The 18,574-nt window shown below is 39.4% G+C and overlaps 3 protein-coding genes and 1 long non-coding RNA gene across 5 annotated transcripts; 2 read left to right on the top strand and 2 right to left on the bottom strand.

Annotated features, from left to right (window-relative positions):
- Positions 1 to 445: 445 nt before the first annotated feature.
- Positions 446 to 8,406, bottom strand: LOC109191185. The gene is made up of 3 exons (XR_002055900.1): positions 8,165 to 8,406; positions 561 to 566; positions 446 to 456 (listed from the first exon to the last, which is right to left on the bottom strand). It is a non-coding gene; the product is annotated as an uncharacterized LOC109191185 (long non-coding RNA).
- LOC109191184 (protease Do-like 9) lies at positions 2,787 to 8,136 on the top strand. Of its 2 annotated transcripts, XM_019341771.1 has the most exons (10): positions 2,787 to 3,502; positions 3,867 to 4,066; positions 4,152 to 4,332; positions 5,317 to 5,508; positions 6,661 to 6,893; positions 7,258 to 7,359; positions 7,459 to 7,509; positions 7,629 to 7,733; positions 7,838 to 7,977; positions 8,035 to 8,136. In XM_019341771.1, the coding sequence occupies exons 1-9, from the start codon at positions 2,890 to 2,892 to the stop codon at positions 7,934 to 7,936; spliced, it is 1,776 nt and encodes a 591-aa protein (XP_019197316.1). In that variant the 5' UTR covers positions 2,787 to 2,889; the 3' UTR covers positions 7,937 to 7,977; positions 8,035 to 8,136. The 2 variants fall into 2 exon arrangements, with proteins under 2 accessions (XP_019197316.1, XP_019197315.1); XM_019341770.1 differs by having other exon boundaries at positions 7,838 to 8,121.
- Positions 8,407 to 10,243: 1,837 nt separating the features above from the next.
- On the top strand, positions 10,244 to 15,005 carry LOC109191160 (RNA-dependent RNA polymerase 2). The gene is made up of 4 exons (XM_019341742.1): positions 10,244 to 10,855; positions 11,502 to 13,405; positions 13,773 to 13,923; positions 14,000 to 15,005. The coding sequence occupies exons 1-4, from the start codon at positions 10,310 to 10,312 to the stop codon at positions 14,759 to 14,761; spliced, it is 3,363 nt and encodes a 1,120-aa protein (XP_019197287.1). The 5' UTR covers positions 10,244 to 10,309; the 3' UTR covers positions 14,762 to 15,005.
- A 430-nt stretch (positions 15,006 to 15,435) lies between these two features.
- On the bottom strand, positions 15,436 to 18,295 carry LOC109191161. Its single transcript, XM_019341743.1, has 4 exons — positions 17,832 to 18,295; positions 17,629 to 17,709; positions 15,920 to 16,059; positions 15,436 to 15,827 (listed from the first exon to the last, which is right to left on the bottom strand). Exons 1-4 carry the CDS (start codon positions 18,144 to 18,146, stop codon positions 15,575 to 15,577), a joined length of 789 nt encoding a protein of 262 aa, XP_019197288.1. The 5' UTR covers positions 18,147 to 18,295; the 3' UTR covers positions 15,436 to 15,574.
- Positions 18,296 to 18,574: the final 279 nt, after the last annotated feature.

The following is an 18,574-nucleotide window of genomic DNA, read 5'->3' as shown; positions in this document are numbered from 1 at the left end:
ATTGAATTCCATGCTTGGTGCATAATGTTGTCAAACTGCTTATGTTTGGCCCAAACCGCACGGAATTGGAATCTTATTGCAGTATTTGAGCGCCTGTGCTCTGACAAATTCAACTTGAGAGGGTTATGATCAGAAGTAAGGTTATTTAAGTGCGTGACACTTGCGTTTGGGAACAAGTCAATCCAATCTTCTGAACAAACACCTCGATCAAGCCGTGCTGCCTTAAAATTATCAGCATTAAGCCCTCTTCTCCAAGTAAACCGGGAACCCCTATAGCCTATATCAATTAGACCTTCTTTATTCATCCATTCAATAAAATCTTTACATCGACGGTCATTAAAAGTTTCGGGGCGGTTAACTTCCTCACTATTGGCTACAGAATTAAAATCACCTATGGCCATCCAAGGGAGATTAGTAGGATTCTGGCTCCTTCTCAAATCCTTCCAAAGGTTGCGCCTAAGGGCATGAGTGGGACTCCCATACACAAAAGCAATAGTCCAATGTCTTCTGTTCCCATCTTTAATATCCATACAAACAAACTGTGGATTTGTTCTGGTAACTTGAACCTGGAAACCATTATTCCAGAGTATCCAGATACCCCCGCTCATACCCACAGCTTCAATTCTTAACCACTGATCAAATCCAAGCTTGATGCAGGTTTCATCCGCCCCAACACCTGAACACTTAGTCTCAAACAGACAAAAACAATCAGGTTTATGCTGCCTTTTGATAGACATGGCGGCTCTCAAGAACCTCTTAGAGGCCGCCCCTTGGCAATTCCACGTTATAATGATCATGGGAACCAAGACAAAGGCGAGCAACACAAAAAAACAAGAGAAAGAAAACTCAGGCAGAAACCCCATTCAGGGCACCACCACTAGGATCTCTATCCGGACAGTCATGCCAAGGTTCCTCCTCCATTTGATTCTCAAGAGGATCAGGGGGATCACCATAGTGTTCGGAACCTTCCCCACTCGCCATTCCATGTGCAAGGGGAAGTTCTTCGTCATTATTAATTAACATACTAACCGTCGTTCTGTCCTTAAGGTTCCCACGAGCCACGGTATGAGAGGTTTCCGCTGCTGCCTGGTTACTTTTGGACTTGCGGCTTGGTTCGATTGTAGTCAGATTCTTCCCCGTTTGAGCCTTATCATTTGTATTAACAGTAGCCTTCTTAATATTGGTTCCATTATTAATTTGTTTCTCATTAACCTGTACATTGGGTCTTCTCCCTCTCTCCTTTCTTTTGCTCGAACTAGGGTCTGCATGGCCATTTTTCTCTGCTGTTCCACCAATTACAGTGGACCCCTCCATATGCTCCAAGATCTCCTCCTGTTCCTCCACTCTAAGCACCTCAAATCTTGACTCAGAACCCACAAATTGGTCAATGGTCTCTTTACCTTTAGTAATTTCATTCTTCTTTCCTTTCGTAGCATTGTTATAGCCGTTGGAGCCTTGATTCCCTTGAGCTTCCTTGTTTCCATTCATGGAGTTCTTTCCTTTCTGACCAAGATTTTGTCTGTATTGCCTTTTGGGTGCCAGCATCCATGCTCCATACCTCTCCGTGATTTCCGGTCTAATGACCAATGAAGGCTCAGTTTCCTTGTTCACTCGTTCGCCGGACTCCGACGTTGCACCGCCATGCTGCCTATCTCCCTCGCCATCATCCGCCATAGCTCCAGTGCTGCATTTATCAGCCGAATGCCCATACATTCCACACTTAAAGCAAATGAGATGGATACCTTCATATTCCACTGGCCATGTTCTCCGGCAGAGGGTGAATTTAGATCTAAGTGGCTTAGTAATATCCACCTCCACACACATTCTCGCAAATTTTCCTCTGGATGCTATGCTTGTCGCCTGATCAACATATTTGGCCACCCCAATCTGACTTCCGATCTTCTCCATAAACGGCGTGTCGTAGTACTCAACTGGAAGATCTGGGAAACGAACCCAAACAAGAACCCTCTCCGTTTTGTCAGTTTTAGGATTGAAATTTGGCCTCCAATCCTGAACTATCAAGTAATGATCCATTACTGACCAAGGACCGCCGTATTTAGCAAATTCGTAATCATCAATTGAGCTAAAGCGAACGAGGTGGTATTCATCATTCAATGCTATTACTTCCATTCTTCCTTTAGGTCTCCACAGAGTATTGAGTCGTTTTGAAAGGTATGTGTACCCTACCTTCCTTCCAAACACTTTCACTATAAGTGTTTGCCGCCATGGCTTGCGAATGCGGATCTTATCCTCCTTTGTGACCTTGATCACTGGGCACTCCGGGTCTTCATCCAGATCATCATCTTCTTCGTCGGACACCCAGTCTTCCTCTTTGCCAGCAGGTTGATTATTACCCATCACTGAGTCTCTGTAAGATTGCGCCACCTTTGGAGCGTGTTGTTGTCCAGTAGTCTCTGCTTGAACTTCCACTCCTTCCATAGCCACCTCCTCCACATGGATGCTGGCCGAATCCCCAGAGGTTTTGGATTTTTTTGTGCTTCTCTCGAGAAGATCTTGGTCCTCCGCCGTTCGAACCGCTGTCGTATTAGTTTTCCGATTGCCATCCGAAACCGTTTTCGCCGAGAGCATTTTCAATGGAAGGAAACTCTATATTCATGCAAAAGACTTCTTTTTTAGTATGATGTCTACTAGTATAATAAATATTCTATAGAGCTAAATATACCATACTTGATTATAAGGAAATATATATTGATTGAATTAAGTGAACACAAGAAGTCAAGCATAGGAAGCTTTATTACCTCTTAGCTTCATGCTTTGCCCGCCTTTCCATTAGAAATATAAATAAGTATTGAGAGCAGTTGTTACGTTTCTTCTTCTAACCCCTAAAACCCATCTGAATTGCTCTCCGTTGCAAAACAGTCATCGTAAATGGCGGGCGATAACAAGCGAAAGCGAGGCCGAAAGTCAAAATGCCGATCCCCGGAAGCCGTGGAAACCCCTAGCTCCGCTACAGCCGCCGCAGCCTCAGCGTCGCCCGCCATCGACGACGTCGTCTTCTCCGTCAGCAACGTGGAGCTAATCAATCCTCCCGCAAACTCCTCCTCCCCTTCCCACCACCGCCGCCGCGGCCGCGGCCGCCCCCGTAAAGTCCCCAAACACTCCGACAAGCAATCCAAGCTTGAAAAATCCGAAACCCTAAAAGTCTCATCCCCGCCCCGACGGGTGGCTGACATGCCTAATGGATCGGCTTCTCTGTTTGCAAGTGAGGCTGCGATTTCCAATTCCGCGGTCGCTCGGGTTGTACCGGCAATGGACGCCGTGGTCAAGGTGTTTTGCACCCATACCGAACCCAATTTCTCGTTGCCATGGCAGCGGAAACGGCAGTTTAGTTCCAGTAGTAGTGGGTTTGTGATTAAAGGGAGGAGGGTTTTGACCAATGCTCACTCCGTGGAGCATTACACACAGGTTAAGTTGAAAAAGAGAGGCTCAGATACGAAATATCTTGCTACGGTGCTCGCCATTGGAACTGAGTGCGATATTGGTGAGCAGTTTAATCAATTTTCGTTTGTGGATGTTCATTTCTGCCTACAACTTGGCCCCTTGTAATTGATCGATTTCTGGTATTAACATTGTTGTTGGTCACTGTAATTTTAATTTAATGTGCATCAGAGTCACTGAACCAATGCTGTATTAGTAGTGTTTGAGTGTGAAAAGTTACATGAAGTTTTAAAGGATGCATTTTTAAAATTTTTTTTTTTTTTATCAGTGTGCTCAATCTTGGTTAACTATTGTGCAAAAATCCCAATCTTTATGTAAGAGTTGTGTCATTACTCCAGTAATGATTCGTTAGATAAAGATACACTCCCTTTTCACCATCATTAACTTTGGTTTATGTGATGCGGCAGCTTTGCTTGCAGTTGAGGATGATGAGTTTTGGGAAGGGGTATCTCCTGTGGAATTTGGTAATTTACCTGCACTTCAAGATGCTGTGACTGTTGTAGGCTATCCAATTGGTGGAGACACAATTTCTGTGACAAGTGGGGTTGTTTCACGTATAGAGATATTGTCGTATGTTCATGGATCAACTGAACTTCTGGGACTGCAGGTACTCAATCTACTTCCTGAGTAGGATTTTATTGATTGTACTGTGAATCATAGCTCTGAATTGCTAATGAACATCATTATTGCAGATAGATGCTGCTATAAATTCTGGAAACTCTGGAGGCCCTGCTTTTAATGACAAGGGAAATTGTGTAGGCATTGCATTTCAGTCCCTCAAACATGAAGATGCTGAAAACATTGGTTATGTTATACCAACACCAGTCATCATGCACTTCATTCAGGACTATGAAAAAAATGGAGCGTATACTGGTGAGTTTGGCAGCATTTCATGATGATCTAATTTTTAACAACGCCATGAAGAAATATGGTCAAATGTTGCATGTGGGATTCTTCATCCCCTAATGTAGTGGTCTCTGTTTAGCCAGCTTGGCCATATTTAAATCGGTTTTGGAATTTAATCTCTAAGGGATGGGTGGTCAAGAGTCTAGCTTTTTCATCATCTTCTACAGTAAGAGATTTGCAATTGTGATTTTTCCTGCAAGTAATATGAACATCACCATTTTCTTTTTATTTTATTTTAGTATTTGATAAGTAATAAGCAAACCCTATAGAAAAATACCCCGAGGGCTCTTAGAAAAAAAAAAAAGAATTATAATTATCACAGAAGCATGACTGTCTTTTCGTAAAAAAAAAAAAAAATATCTAGGTTGTCACCCCTATGCACTGAAGCTAATTGATTAAAAATGCACCATCAGAGACAGACCCAACCTACCACAGACCCTCTTTTATTTTTTATTTTTAAACCTCAAGTTTAATGTATGATTTTGCACCTGGATACCTGCCATAGTGCCATTTTCCTTCTGTATATGTGAGTCATGGTAATTGTTTCATTAAGATTGAATTGTTGCAAGGCCATTTTTCCTCACATAGTATGTCTACAAATTACTTCATGAAAGGCTTTATATCTTTTGACATGATGAATGGCTATATTTAGTTGGCTGATCGTGGAAGATAAGAAGAGGAAGTAATAGTGGACCTTGCAAGGCCATTTCTCCTTCTCAGAATTACTCCATAAGAATCTATGCCGAATATCTTCTTTTTGTTATTTTTACTCTGCAGCTTGAGACTGCACGTCTGCACCTGCCTTTGATGTCATCAATGGGCATTAAGCAGCCAATGTTGCCATGATTCACTTTAAATGTTTTCCTTTTACTTTTCCTCTTGGCTTAGTCTCTGAAACATAATTTGTATTTTGTTTCTGACAAAATTGTCATCATTATCTCTCTACATCAGGATTTCCTATTCTCGGGGTTGAGTGGCAAAAAATGGAAAATCCAGATTTGCGATTGTCAGTGGGAATGAAATCTGACCAGAAAGGTGTTCGAATAAGAAGAATTGACCCAACTTCTCCCGAGTCTAAGGTTTTAAAGCCATCTGATATTATTCTAAGCTTTGATGGGGTTCATATTGCGAATGATGGAACAGGTAAAAGTGCTGTTTTGTGTTTGAAGAGGACAAAACAACTTTTATGTACCACATGCAAATACTTAGCATTTTAACATGTGATTATGTGCTCTATTTTGGTTTGAACCTTCGCTTCAATATTTAATTAAAAAAATTGAGAAAAATTGTTAGAATTGCCTGTCAAATTATCACGTGTTCCAATGTTTTTGTTATTCTAGTTACTGTGCTGATGACTTGTCTCTTCTAATACATATTATTTGGAGTAATAATTATCTTGTAAATGCTTTTTAAAATAGAACATCAATTTTCTTTGGTTAAGTTATGTAAAGCATAATTCACAATTTGATTCTGAACAAGCTTGATGTCTTTATACTTGTAAGTTAGGCTCTGAATTACGTAGAAGACTGCTGAAAATTTACAGGGGTGTAAGTTTTTTGCTGACTCATCTTCTGTGAAATGTGACAGGGACTGAGTTTTTTACCCCACCCCGTTCCCCCTTATATTCTGATTGTTTCTTAAGCTTCGTGTATCATTAAGTCACGTTACTAGTAGGTGGTGTTTATGGTCTTACAAAAATGTATAAAATAGGTAAGATTCAATCAAGGGAAATCGCACAATCAATTAATATGTAATTCTTGATTTCAGCACCCACGATTTATTTAATCTGGATCACTTGATAATTTCCCTTCCTTATCTGATTTTCTTTCCCTGCCTTGGTCTTCCATTGGGAGTAGCTATCCAGCGGTCAAGCCCCATGTTCCCTGATCTCTATCACTAATGGAGCTGAATGAAGTCTCTATCATGCAATTTTAATAATAAATCCATGTTATCTTATTAAACGCTGAAATTTAAAAATTAGTTACTCATGAGGTGTAAATTGTTGGGTTCGCAAAATGATAGTGCTAAACTTGTTCCAATTTTACATTGATATGCAAGTTCAGGTACAGTTTTTTCTTCATAGTCTTTATGGGAAGATGGGGGAATTCATTGAAGGGGAAGTGGAATCTGAACCTCCTTAAATTGGGTGAATCATAGTATCTAAACCCCAGAATTTTCATGTTGTGTATAAGTTTTGAAATATTTTGTGTTACTGCAGATACTTGTTGGACATTGATCTCGAGTACTTAGATTTGTTTAGGGATTGCATATAAACTTCCTTTCTCTTATTTTCAGTTCCATTCCGGCATGGGGAGCGTATAGGTTTTAGTTATCTTGTATCCCAGAAGTACACAGGAGACAGTTCAGCAATTAAAGTTCTTCGCAATTGTGAGACCCACACATTTAATATCAAACTTGCAAGTCACAAGAGGTTGATTCCAGCTCACAACAAGGGCAAGCCTCCCTCATATTATATTATAGCTGGATTTGTTTTTACAACTGTGTCAGTTCCGTATCTTCGTTCAGAGGTGCGCATATCACTTATGCTTATTCAATTATCAATATTCCACTATAGTGACATATTTTGATTCCTATGAGATCACATGAATTTCATATATAGCAGGTGCTACAAAGAACTAGATGTCTTTGAAATGTTTGTTCCTTACCACTTAACGTACACGAGGGCATTCCCTGCTTCTTGTTGTTTTACTTTCTGAAGTTGCATGGATGCTAAATAGTTATAAGCTTTAAATGCATTAAGCTGTCACTTTGTATTTCAATATCAACCATGTGCCGAAAGGTTTTTCTTGTATACATATATAGATACATGTATACGTACATGTGCATCTCTATTGATGTATTATTTTTAACTCTTACTGTGTGCATCACCAGTATGGAAAGGATTATGAGTATGAAGCTCCTGTCAAACTTTTGGACAAGCTTTTGCATGAATTGCCACAATCACCAGATGAACAGATAGTCGTAGTTTCTCAGGTTTTCTCTATACCCTCTTTTCTCCTATTATTAGCCTTGATGTTGTCCGGATAGTTTTATGACATCTATCTGACTTTTTTATACATGGAATCATGGTAGGTGCTTGTGGCTGACATCAATATAGGATATGAGGACATTGTCAACACTCAGGTTAGTTGAGGGATATCAGTGCATCCTGACTTTTGGCTTTTTATATGTAAATTGTAGGTAACACTTCCTACTCAGCTGTACGTTCTGCTTTTGTGTCTGATAATTTATGTTGTAACCAGGTACTTGCTTTCAATGGTCTTCCTGTGAAGAATTTGAAGGGCTTAGCCAACATGGTTGAGAATTGTAATGATGAATTTTTGAAGTTTGATTTGGAATACCAACAGGTACACAATTCCTGGCCAATCCCTGTCCCCAAGTGGCCCTACCCCGTGGTTTGTAATTTCTGTGGAAAAACCCTCGCTAATATTTTGTAATATTATCTGCACAGGTAGTGGTCCTCCAGACAAAGACAGCAAAGGCCGCGACATTGGACATCCTTACTACACATTGTATACCCTCCGCAATGTCTGATGATCTTAAGGCATAAGACTATATTACTATGGAATGCATCATGATTCTTCCTTCCATTTGGCTCTACGGTATTCATCTATAGTTCTGTTTTCTAAGTTTTCATCAAAGACCGTATTGGAGCATCAGAATTTTAGAAAATTATAGCTAGCAATTTTGACTTGCTAGTAGTTTTTGCCTTAATGGTAATTAGCATTTTCGGAACTGATTGTCTTAAAATTCGAAAGTTCATAGGGTCTTGGATCACTGGGTAGCAATGTTCTTTTCTAGATTATTGTTAGTCATTCATGTGTACATTGATGATAGTTGTTTACAAGAATTAGTAGAAGTTAATCAATATGCACATGCCATATATTAAGAATTGCTTATGATGGTTGCCCATTCCAAGGTAGCATTGGCATTGGGTTTGATATATGTGACAAAGATAAATAAGTTATGCCTCAACTTACATTGTTTGATTTGAGGATTTGAAAGATAAAAATCCGGTGTTGATGTGAACCTTGGGTTACTATGTTTGGAGTGTTCATGACTTTACTCATATATATGATGAGCACTTACTAGGGTGTGCTCCATTACATATATCAAGCTTTTGAAACCTTGAGTTTTCAAGGGATATGTATATGTAGTAAATGTGTGAGGTTGCAGCATTCCAATATTGATCGAGGGTCTCATTGTTGTTCTATAGAACAACCAGTTAATACTATCCGTTGATCAATAGACTACACTGCATATTTTGGTGGAGTGTAATTTAGCAATGCAACATGCTGGCCTGGGCACAAACAGAGGTGGGGATAGCGAGGATTATAGTGAGTGGGGTGGAGAAAACCTTTGAGCAGAAAAAGGAGTGTGCAGTTGTTTGCTGGGGAATTTGGAGCAGCCGTAATATAATACAGCTTGGGTTGTTCATTGTTGTTTGAGATGGACGCTCAAACGGTAGTTTGGGCTCTCCCTCGATATGAGTTGATGAGATCTTCCTTTGGTAGTTACACTTGCGTTTTTTCATATTATATGGAAAACGCAAGTGCCATTTGCGTTTCACGTTGACCAACTATAAAAAAAAAAATATATATATATATTTTTGAAAATTTCGAGAAATTCATTTGAGACTTGCATTTCAGAAACGCATGTCCCAAATGAGTTTTTCCTATATTGTTCGCTTTTTAAAACCTTATTATTTTTGTCATTCATTTAGGGCGTTCTCAATAATGAGGATTTTGGTGTAGTTTTTGAGGAGTTTTTGGAGGTGTGGAAAGAGAAATGAGTGAAAAAGAAAAAAAGAAAAGGAAAAAAAAAACAAAAAAAAAACTGAAAAAAAAAATTAAAAAAAAATGTAATTACGCGCCCAAGCGGGCGCGATCATGAGGCGCAACTCTCCTTCCTCAGTGGGTCCCACCAACCCCTGCAAAACTCCCAAATTTACAGGACCAACTCATCCCTCTCTCTCCTCCACATACCCATTTTTTTCTTAATTCTTGTGCAAAATCTCCTTGTTGGGGTTGCTCTTATAAAAGCTTCCTATTTCAGTCATTGACCCATGATATGTGTACTTACAGCATCCATATCAATAACTTTTTCTTAGTTTTTTGTGGGGTCCAAAATGAGGTGGAGGATAGACAAGAAGGAGAGAGAATGCATTTTTCACTCATGCAAGTTTATATTTTTTTGTAGACTCCTAGGAGAGAGAAAAATTGGAGAAAAGACGCAGATGTGCGTGTTTCGCACAAATACAACGCCCAGCCAGGCGTGTTAAGGGTTTTTATTTATTTATTTTTCTTTTGCGTTAGTCACCTTTTTTTTTTCCTCTTATTTTTACCTTTTTTTTTTCCCTCTCCCTCCTCTCTTTCCTACTTGATTTCTAAAAAATTTTGCAAAAATCAAACTGATGTAGATGCTCTTAGAACAACCATACCAATAGTTTTTTGATGATTTTTGTCAGATTAAAAAATCAAAGATGATTTTTTAGGCTGAATTTTACTCCTGCAATGTTATGTTTTTTTTTTTGTCCCAAATGAGAGAGATGGTAGCAGAATACTCACTTTATGTGCGTTGGGCGTAAATTCAATGCCTAGATTGGCGCGTGGCCGCGTGCAATGCACGCGCCCATTAACACGTCTTCTCATTTTTTTTTTCCTTCTTCTCTTTATTTCTTGGCACATGAAAAATCGTAAAAATTTTGAAACTGTTGTGGTTACTGTTATAGGGTTGGAAATAAAATTTAGAACACGTATCTTAATTTTCTAAAATCAATTACATCATGTATGTATGTACCCATAAAAAAAAAATGTCAAGTATATAGCAAGCAAGACTGAAAATTCCAATAAAAACCTCAAAAGGCAAAAGCTAAGGCATAAAAGTAAAACCCTCCCAGTCCCCAGTCCCACTATCTCAATTTATGGGCATGGAGGAGAGAATCACAGCAAGTGTGAGGGTGACTCACATTCCCCAAAGCGCCATAGCCAATGAGCTCCTCGCCTTCCTCGAGTACGCCGTCGGCCAGGATTCCATCTTCGCCGTCGAGATCTTCACGGAGCACAAGAACTGGAAATCCAGAGGCCACGGCAGAGTCCAGTTCGAGTCCCTTCAAGCCAAGCAGCTCGCTCTGTGCCTCTCCGACCAACGCCGCCTCTCTTTCAAAGGCTCCCACCTCTCCATCTCCCACTCCCATGACGAAATCATCTTCCGCCCAGTCAGGCCTGATCATCGCTTCGGGAGTGGGACCTTGTATGCTGGGATCATGGTCGATAGTGACGTCATGCGCCCTATGGAGTCCTGGAACAATGTCAGGACTTGGATCATGCCGGAAAGGGGGATTATTGAGTTCTGGATTAGTAGCCAAGATGGGGAGTGTTACAAGCTCGAAGTTCAGTTTGGGGATGTTGTGGAGACGTCTAGGTGCTCTCTTGATCATACTGAGGACCACGATGCAGTCCTGTTCAAGGTATAATTATTTCAACAATTTTCTTAAACATTTGTCTTGTTCTCTTCTGTTGAAACTGGAATTTTGCCTAAATTTCATCAGCTTTTCCCTCAATATATTAGCAGATGAGTATCTAGGGCAGTGAAATAGCATAAATTATTAGTATGGGATTGTTTTATATGGCAAGGAAACAGCTGTAAAAACTATGCTTCAGTTGTTGATATGGATATAATAAGTCTGGTAAGAGCATTTCTGAATGGGGTGATTTGCTATGTTAAGATGGTAACATAGTGTCCCATGTATATACTAACATGAATTTATATATGATCAACTCATTCTGCATGTGTCTTTTGTGGATATAATTTTATGTTGTCTTCTCCCTTTGATTATCCTCCCAACAGACAAATGAATAATATTTTAAAGGGATATGACAGTTTAAGATTACGTAAAAGTCCTTCAAATTTTAGGATTCTAGATTGCTCTATTGGTTTTGTTAAGGTTGGGTAAGATTAGCCACTTCAATGGTAGACTGGTAGTTGAGGGAGCAAATGTGTATGTTCCATGATTGAGGGGGTAAAAAAGACTGGTCAAAAGTTCCATTTTCCCTACTATAAACTACCTCTTTTTTTTCCTCTGACTTTTGTGTTAATAAGTTCCAATTTTTCAGCTTAAATTTGCCCCAAAGATATACCGGAAAGTTTCTGGAAAAGATGTTGCATCAAAGTTCTCCAGTGACAGGTACCATATCTGCAAAGAAGATTTTGACTTCCTATGGGTTCGCACAACTGATTTTTCAGATGTGAAGTCTGTTGGATATTTATCATCTCTTTGTTGGGTAATTGAAGAGGGGTTGTCAGAGACTGATATACTTTCCAATTTACCATATTATAATGAAGAAACGGTGGATCTTTTTCTTGAAAAAGGAGAAGAATTTTCTTCTGAATCTGCACTTGTTCCACTGGTGAAGTGCCCATCAGATTCTACACTAGCATATGAGATCCTTTTTCAGCTTAACTCCCTGGTACATACTCAAAAGATCAGTCTTGCTGCAGTTGATACGGATCTTATTGAGTTTCTTAGTGGAGTGCATTTTGACACAGCAATGGCTGTACTACAAAGCATGCATAAGATGCAATCAACTTGTTATAAACCAAAGTCATATATCAAGAATCAATTGGATGATTTGGATAGAAATTGTAAAAACATTCCTTTATCCACTTACAAGAAGGGTGGGAGTCATAACATGATGAGTGTTCATAGAGCCTATGTAACCCCATCAAAGATTTATTGCCTGGGTCCTGAGCTTGAAACCTCCAACTACATTGTGAAAAATTTTGCTCCTTATGCTTCGGATTTCCTGAGAGTAACTTTTGTAGAAGAAGATTGGGGTAAGCTTTCTCCTAATGCTGTTTCTACAAATATTTCACAAGGAATCTTTGCAAAGCCTTATCGAACTGACATATATAGTCGTATATTGTCTGTTCTCCGAGATGGAGTTACTATTGGAGCTAAACATTTTGTTTTTCTTGCTTTCTCGGCTAGTCAGTTACGTTCAAATTCTGTTTGGATGTTTGCTTCTAATGAGCATGTGAAAGCAGAAGACATTAGAGAATGGATGGGGTGCTTCAATAAGATTCGTAATGTTTCAAAATGTGCTGCAAGGATGGGTCAGTTATTCAGTACCTCTTTACAAACAATGGAGGTTCAACCACAGGATGTTGAGGTTATTCCCGATATCGAAATGACCTCGGATGGTGTTAAATATTGCTTCTCAGATGGCATTGGTAAGATTTCCCAAGCTTTTTCCAGGCAAGTTGCTCAGAAGTGTGGATTGACTCATACTCCATCAGCTTTTCAAATACGTTATGGTGGTTATAAAGGTGTAATAGCTGTTGACCGAAATTCTTTCCGCAAGTTATCTCTGCGCAGCAGCATGCTTAAATTTGAATCAACGAATAGGATGCTTAATATTACCAAGTGGAGTGATGCTATGCCTTGCTACTTAAACCGTGAGATTGTTGTCCTCTTATCTACCTTGGGGATAGAGGATAAAGTGTTTGAGGAAATGCAAGAGGAACACCTGCGTCTATTGGGTAAAATGTTGACAGATAAACAAGCAGCATTGGATGTCTTGGAGAGCATGGGTGGGGGTGAGATAAAGAAAGTTTTGGTGAAGATGTTGCTTAAAGGTTATGAGCCTAATGTTGAGCCGTACCTCTCAACAATGCTTCAGTCACATTATGAAAATCAGCTCTCTGATCTTAAAAGTAGGTGTCGAATATCTGTACCTAAAGGCCGAATTGTGGTAGGGTGTTTGGATGAAACAGGGATTTTGGATTATGGCCAGGTTTATGCTCGATTAACCTTGAACAAGACAGAACTACAATTAGGTGAACAGAGTTTCTTTCATAAGGTGGATGATACAACTGCAGTTGTGAAAGGCAGGGTTGTCGTAACCAAAAACCCTTGTCTTCATCCTGGAGATGTCAGGGTACTCGAGGCCATATATGAGGTGCGATTAGTGGAGAAGGGCCTCGTGGATTGCATTATTTTCCCTCAAAAAGGAGAGAGGTAAAGTATGCTTATTTATAATATGAATTTTGATTCTGAAGGAGGTAAGGAGGTAGGGCAGCGACGTTCCGCCTCCTTCCAGATCGGAAGGAGGCTGCTAACGTCCCCCGCAAAAACCATAAGTAGAAATTTAAAATAAATATTTTTCATTTTTTTTACCAGTAACCAGTAAATTAGGTTTAATTGCACAATTCTAGAGTTCAAGTGTGAAATTGAAGCTTTTTAAAGTTTGAGATCGTAATTGCTTTTCCACTGAAAGTTGAAGGGTCTATTTGATCCTTTTCCCTATTATTTATGTGCATATCAGATTCTTTATTAAGCTGCTGGGGCACATTAAACTATTATCTGTACGAAATCTCATTTGCAGGCCTCATCCAAATGAATGCTCTGGTGGTGATCTTGATGGAGATTTATATTTCATAAGCTGGGATAAAAATCTCATTCCAAGTGAAACCGTGAAACCCATGGATTACACTGGACGAAGACCTCGAATAATCGATCATGAAGTAACCATGGAGGTAGTTTGATCCATTTCTATATATGAATAAACTATTACTAGAAACTTCTCTTATCTTTTCCCGCTAATATTTGCAGGAAATTCAAAGATTTTTTGTTGATTACATGATCAGTGATACGCTCGGTGCCATTTCCACCGCACATCTTGTACATGCAGACCATGAACCCGAAAAAGCTCTTAGCTCAAAATGTCTCCAGTTAGCAACCCTTCACTCTATGGCTGTTGACTTTGCGAAAACAGGAGCTCCAGCTGAGATGCCGAGGTATTTGAAACCAAGGGAGTTACCGGATTTCCTGGAGAGATGGGACAAGCCAATGTACATCTCCAATGGTGCACTGGGAAAACTTTATCGTGCTGTTAAGAAGTCAATCTTTAGTGGAGGAAGCTCAACCAATCATACAACTACAGTGGCAGCCATTGAAAACGCTTATGATCATGATCTTATTGTGGATGGTTATGAATCTTTCGTTCCAACTGCTGAAACTCACAAACAAATGTACATGGATAAACTGGGAAGCTTGCTGAACTACTATGGAGCAGAAACTGAAGTCGAGATACTGACTGGGAATTTGCGAAACAAGTCAACATATTTGCAGCGAGACAATAGGAGATTCTTTGAACTGAAGGATCGCATCTTGGTTTCTGCCAAGAGCCTACACAAGGAGGCCAAAGGGTGGTTTCACAGCAGCTGCGACGAGAGCAGTGAATCTAAGAAACTGGCATCAGCTTGGTATTTTGTGACATATCACCCCAGCTATTGTAAAACAAGTGCTAATTGTCTTGGCTTTCCCTGGATTGTTGGTGATATTTTGCTGGAAATCAAGTCACTTAAAAGCTGAACCAAGCTCTGCTCTGCTCCTAGGATGGATATCTAGTAGACATTGCAACTTCATCACTATGAAGGAATAACTATTAACCTTATCTGTTGTATCTTGTGTTTGCTCTAAGTATGACTCTTGTTATTATGTTGTAATAATATTAGAGTGAAAACCCATCAAATGTTCTAACATGGGTGAATTGGGATATTAAAAATCGATATCCAAGTGCTTAGGTGAGGTATAAATCCAAATATTCAAGTACATGATTGGCATTTTAAAGTGTTGGGAAGAGGTCGGTGAAGGGCCAAATCTAGCACTCAGTGGCAGGGGATTGTTGGGCGGAAGTCTGAACGGTCAAGTTCAGCACTTTGCCTCTCAAAAATGTGTTAGCTGTAGCCTTTGCTTAGGTAAATTATCATTGGGAACGTTTACAACAAAGTTCAATGCAATGATAAGCCATTCCTTACAATTTCTAACTAAACTACTGTAAACTTGATTCGCAGACTGTTTAACAAATTGAAAGCTAGGGTCCTAAAAGGAACTTAAAACTTCTTTCAAATCTTTGATGATCTTTCCATTCTTCCATCCATTGACAATAATAAAGTGAATAAACCCAACTGAAAAAACATACCCGATCTTATGTCTTTGGCCGATTTATCAGTGGATAGTCTAAAGATCCAAGGTCCCTCAAATAGTTTGAAGAGAGTGAATGAACTTCTCATAAAGCCATGATGGTTTCTCCAATATCCAAAATCATTAGGACTACAAGACAACACATTATGAGCTTAGAAACCAATATAGGTAATTGGTTTACAAACTAATTTTGAATAACTGTTAAAGTGGCAGTACTTCTGTGCCATGGGAATCGGTCGAGTTCATGGAGAGAACACAAAGCCAGTGAGGAAGAAAAAAATACACAGCAAGAAACACGAGAACACCCAAATCAGCTTCTTCACCGACTGCTGGCCTGCGAGGGCTAACCAAATATATTTGGCTCGCACACCATAAACAATACAAACTTGCAACTACCAAGATCAGTCTCGCCGATTGATATGATTGTTTCTTCAGCGCTTTTAGAGGCTTCACTCTGCATGATTAGAACCAGAAAAAAATGTTCAATGTAACGAACTAGATATGCTTAAACGGTAAGATCATTTGTACAAGTTATTAGCAAAAGACCTGTTAATGTATACAAAGCCACCAAGCAGGAATGTGCACAAAAGGCTTATTACTACAACAGCATCGGGGTTGATTGGAGCTCGTCCTTTCCACCAACCTGTGCTCAATATCCAAGTATACATGGAAGAATGCCCGTTTTCCTGTTTACAGTAGCAATGAAAATGTATGGCTAAATACTAGAGATGATAGAGTTATAGAAAACGAGCTTTCGTTGAGGAAGGTGGAATCAGAAACACAAACTTATAAACAAATTGTGACTGTGCTACTATTGCTGGTCAATGACTAACTGAAAATATATGTGTTTGGTAAATGTCTGTTAGCTGTTAGTTGATTGGGTTAATTAGAGGGTATAACTAGTCGATAACATTAGCTGATTGTAGAAAAGTGTTTGGTACATTAGCTGTTAGTTGATAGCTATTAGTGTAATTTTTTTCTCAAAAAGCTAAATTTAAAAAGTTGCTTTGAGCAGCTTTTTTAATTTTAGCATTTTGGAGTTACAAAAAGGCTAATTAACCAAACACTTATATCGATTTTTTAACAAAGTCAAACAATTAATAGTGGTCAAATAAGCCAAAATTGGTTGATAAACTAACTATTTTACCAAACAGATAGTACAAGATTAGGATTAGAGTTTAGTACAGTTCATTAAAGTACTATTGACTATGGACTAAACATCAATATGACCATAAAAATCATTATATATATCACTTCATACTGATGCTGCAAACTCATTTCCTGGTAATTTTCCTCTACCTGTAGTCAAGATTTCAAATTTGCTTGCCTCATTTTGTTGTTAAAGATTTACTCAACTAAGAATGTATACTGATGAATGATCTTTTCATAGAAAACAAAAGAGAGCCATCAATTGCACATGCGTGAATCAAGAAAACTGGAAAATAATAATCATAAAGACATAATTTGTTACTTCAGATGGGGCTTTTGGGATAGAAATTGATGCAGGAAAGAGAAGCACAAACATATACAACATGATGAACACAAATATATGGGATTATCAGGTCCTTTTTTTTAATCTATTCACTCCTTATTTATCTGCATTTGGTGATTGGATCAGTCCTAATGTAAACGAGGATACAAAGCACTCCGCCAGTTGAAGAGCTATAGGTCCCTGAAGGGTCCATGAGGAGGGCTCAAGCCAAGATGGACCATAAATGCCATCATTAGTCCGTGAGGCCCTCAAAGTTACCCCAAGTCCGAGTGAGAGAAAGGATGTGAATTTGATACAATTATTTTGCAGTAAACAGCATTACGGTAATGTATCATCATCCTACTCCTAGGCTAGATGATATGCTCAAATACTTACATCACAAGTGCTTTTGGCAAAACTGATTTGTGCCTTCACTCGCCTCCGCCCAACAATTCCCTAGCCACCAATGGCTGGACTTGACCCTTCACTGACCACCGCCCAACAATCCCCTAGCCACCGCCCACCAATGGCTAGACTCGACCCTTTACCGGCCTCTGCCCAACATGAGTGGTGGCTCATATTTCTAGTGTGCACATTAGCCTTAGGATGAATCTTTCCTAAACATTCCATCATTGTTACCTTATTAGTCTGAGGTACATAAACATACACTCATATTGGTTTATGAAACCTATGAAACCCTGCTCTGGCTAATAAACTTTTACAAACTAACCCCAGAAGCTAAAAACATTGCAGCCACAGTATAATCAGAAGTAACCAAATTTACCTCAAACAAATGATCCAAGAAAAAATGTGATAGAGAACCCGCTGCCACCAACAGAAAGCACTGCCTCTTTGTAAGAGGCACCTGCAACATACACCAAAACCCAAAACCAGTGGGATTAAATATGACACAAAAAGGTGAATCTTTTTTTCTTTTTTCTAAGGCAAATCACAATAATTAATGGTACAGAGAACTTTGAGGCTGACCCCAGAAATGGAATCAAGAAAACCTTTGCGGAGGAGCAACTTGGAGGCCCAGCTGTAGAGCAGAGAGAATGGGAAGCCTAGAATGAGGATGTAGTAGAAAGGGTCGTGGATCCATGTCTCAATGGATGAGCCCAAAACCCTGCCCAGCCCTAGAGTAGATGCCAGCCACTCGGTGAAGGATCCGATGTCCGGCCCGAAGAAAGCATTGATGGAGTAGGTAAGGCAATGGTGAGGGCTGAACCGGCCGTTGGATATGCTCATCAGAGCCTGGCCTGTTCCGAGTGTGTACATCATGTGCGGTCCCGGCCCCGGCATGCTTCTTTTCCGGTGACGCTGTTTGTGCTTTGGGTTGAGAGCTACGGCGGTCGCCGGAGTATGGTTCGTCGTCTAAGCTCACTGCCGACCAGGACTTGGTCGTCTCTATATTTTCTTCTGGTCAAACGGACACACCACGGAGAAATTGGTTCGTGTAATAACAATAAAAATATTACTTCTACTCCAAAATAATTTTTTATATAAGTTACTTCTAAATTTATCTAAAATATGATATCATAACGTCAAAAAAAAATATAAAAAAATATTTTAATTATTATTTTTAAAAATTAAAAAATATATATATATATTTTTAAAAATTTAAGAGAAATATAGAAGCAACCACTTTTGTCCTCGACGAGAAGACAATTGGCTACCTTCCTTCGTTTAATCTGGTTGAAGGTAGGGGTGTTCATTCAGTTAATCATTCG

Source organism: Ipomoea nil, unplaced genomic scaffold (assembly GCF_001879475.1).
Source record: "Ipomoea nil cultivar Tokyo-kokei standard unplaced genomic scaffold, Asagao_1.1 scaffold1617, whole genome shotgun sequence".
NCBI classification, from domain to species: domain Eukaryota; kingdom Viridiplantae; phylum Streptophyta; class Magnoliopsida; order Solanales; family Convolvulaceae; genus Ipomoea; species Ipomoea nil.
This window is presented reverse-complemented; position numbering and strand designations above follow the sequence as displayed.

Excerpts from the sequence above, each read along its gene's own strand:
- LOC109191184 (XM_019341771.1), top strand. The coding sequence starts at position 2,890 with ATGGCGGGCGATAACAAGCGAAAGCGAGGCCGAAAGTCAAAATGCCGA. Across the intron at positions 7,360-7,458 it reads AGATAGTCGTAGTTTCTCAG|GTGCTTGTGGCTGACATCAA; the intron begins GTTTTCTCTATA and ends GAATCATGGTAG. Across the intron at positions 7,734-7,837 it reads TTGATTTGGAATACCAACAG|GTAGTGGTCCTCCAGACAAA; the intron begins GTACACAATTCC and ends TTATCTGCACAG.
- LOC109191160 (XM_019341742.1), top strand. The coding sequence starts at position 10,310 with ATGGGCATGGAGGAGAGAATCACAGCAAGTGTGAGGGTGACTCACATT. Across the intron at positions 13,406-13,772 it reads TTCCCTCAAAAAGGAGAGAG|GCCTCATCCAAATGAATGCT; the intron begins GTAAAGTATGCT and ends TCTCATTTGCAG. Across the intron at positions 13,924-13,999 it reads ATCATGAAGTAACCATGGAG|GAAATTCAAAGATTTTTTGT; the intron begins GTAGTTTGATCC and ends TAATATTTGCAG.
- LOC109191161 (XM_019341743.1), bottom strand. The coding sequence starts at position 18,146 with ATGCCGGGGCCGGGACCGCACATGATGTACACACTCGGAACAGGCCAG. Across the intron at positions 17,710-17,831 it reads TTCTTGATTCCATTTCTGGG|GTGCCTCTTACAAAGAGGCA; the intron begins GTCAGCCTCAAA and ends TGTATGTTGCAG. Across the intron at positions 15,828-15,919 it reads GGCTTTGTATACATTAACAG|AGTGAAGCCTCTAAAAGCGC; the intron begins GTCTTTTGCTAA and ends CTAATCATGCAG.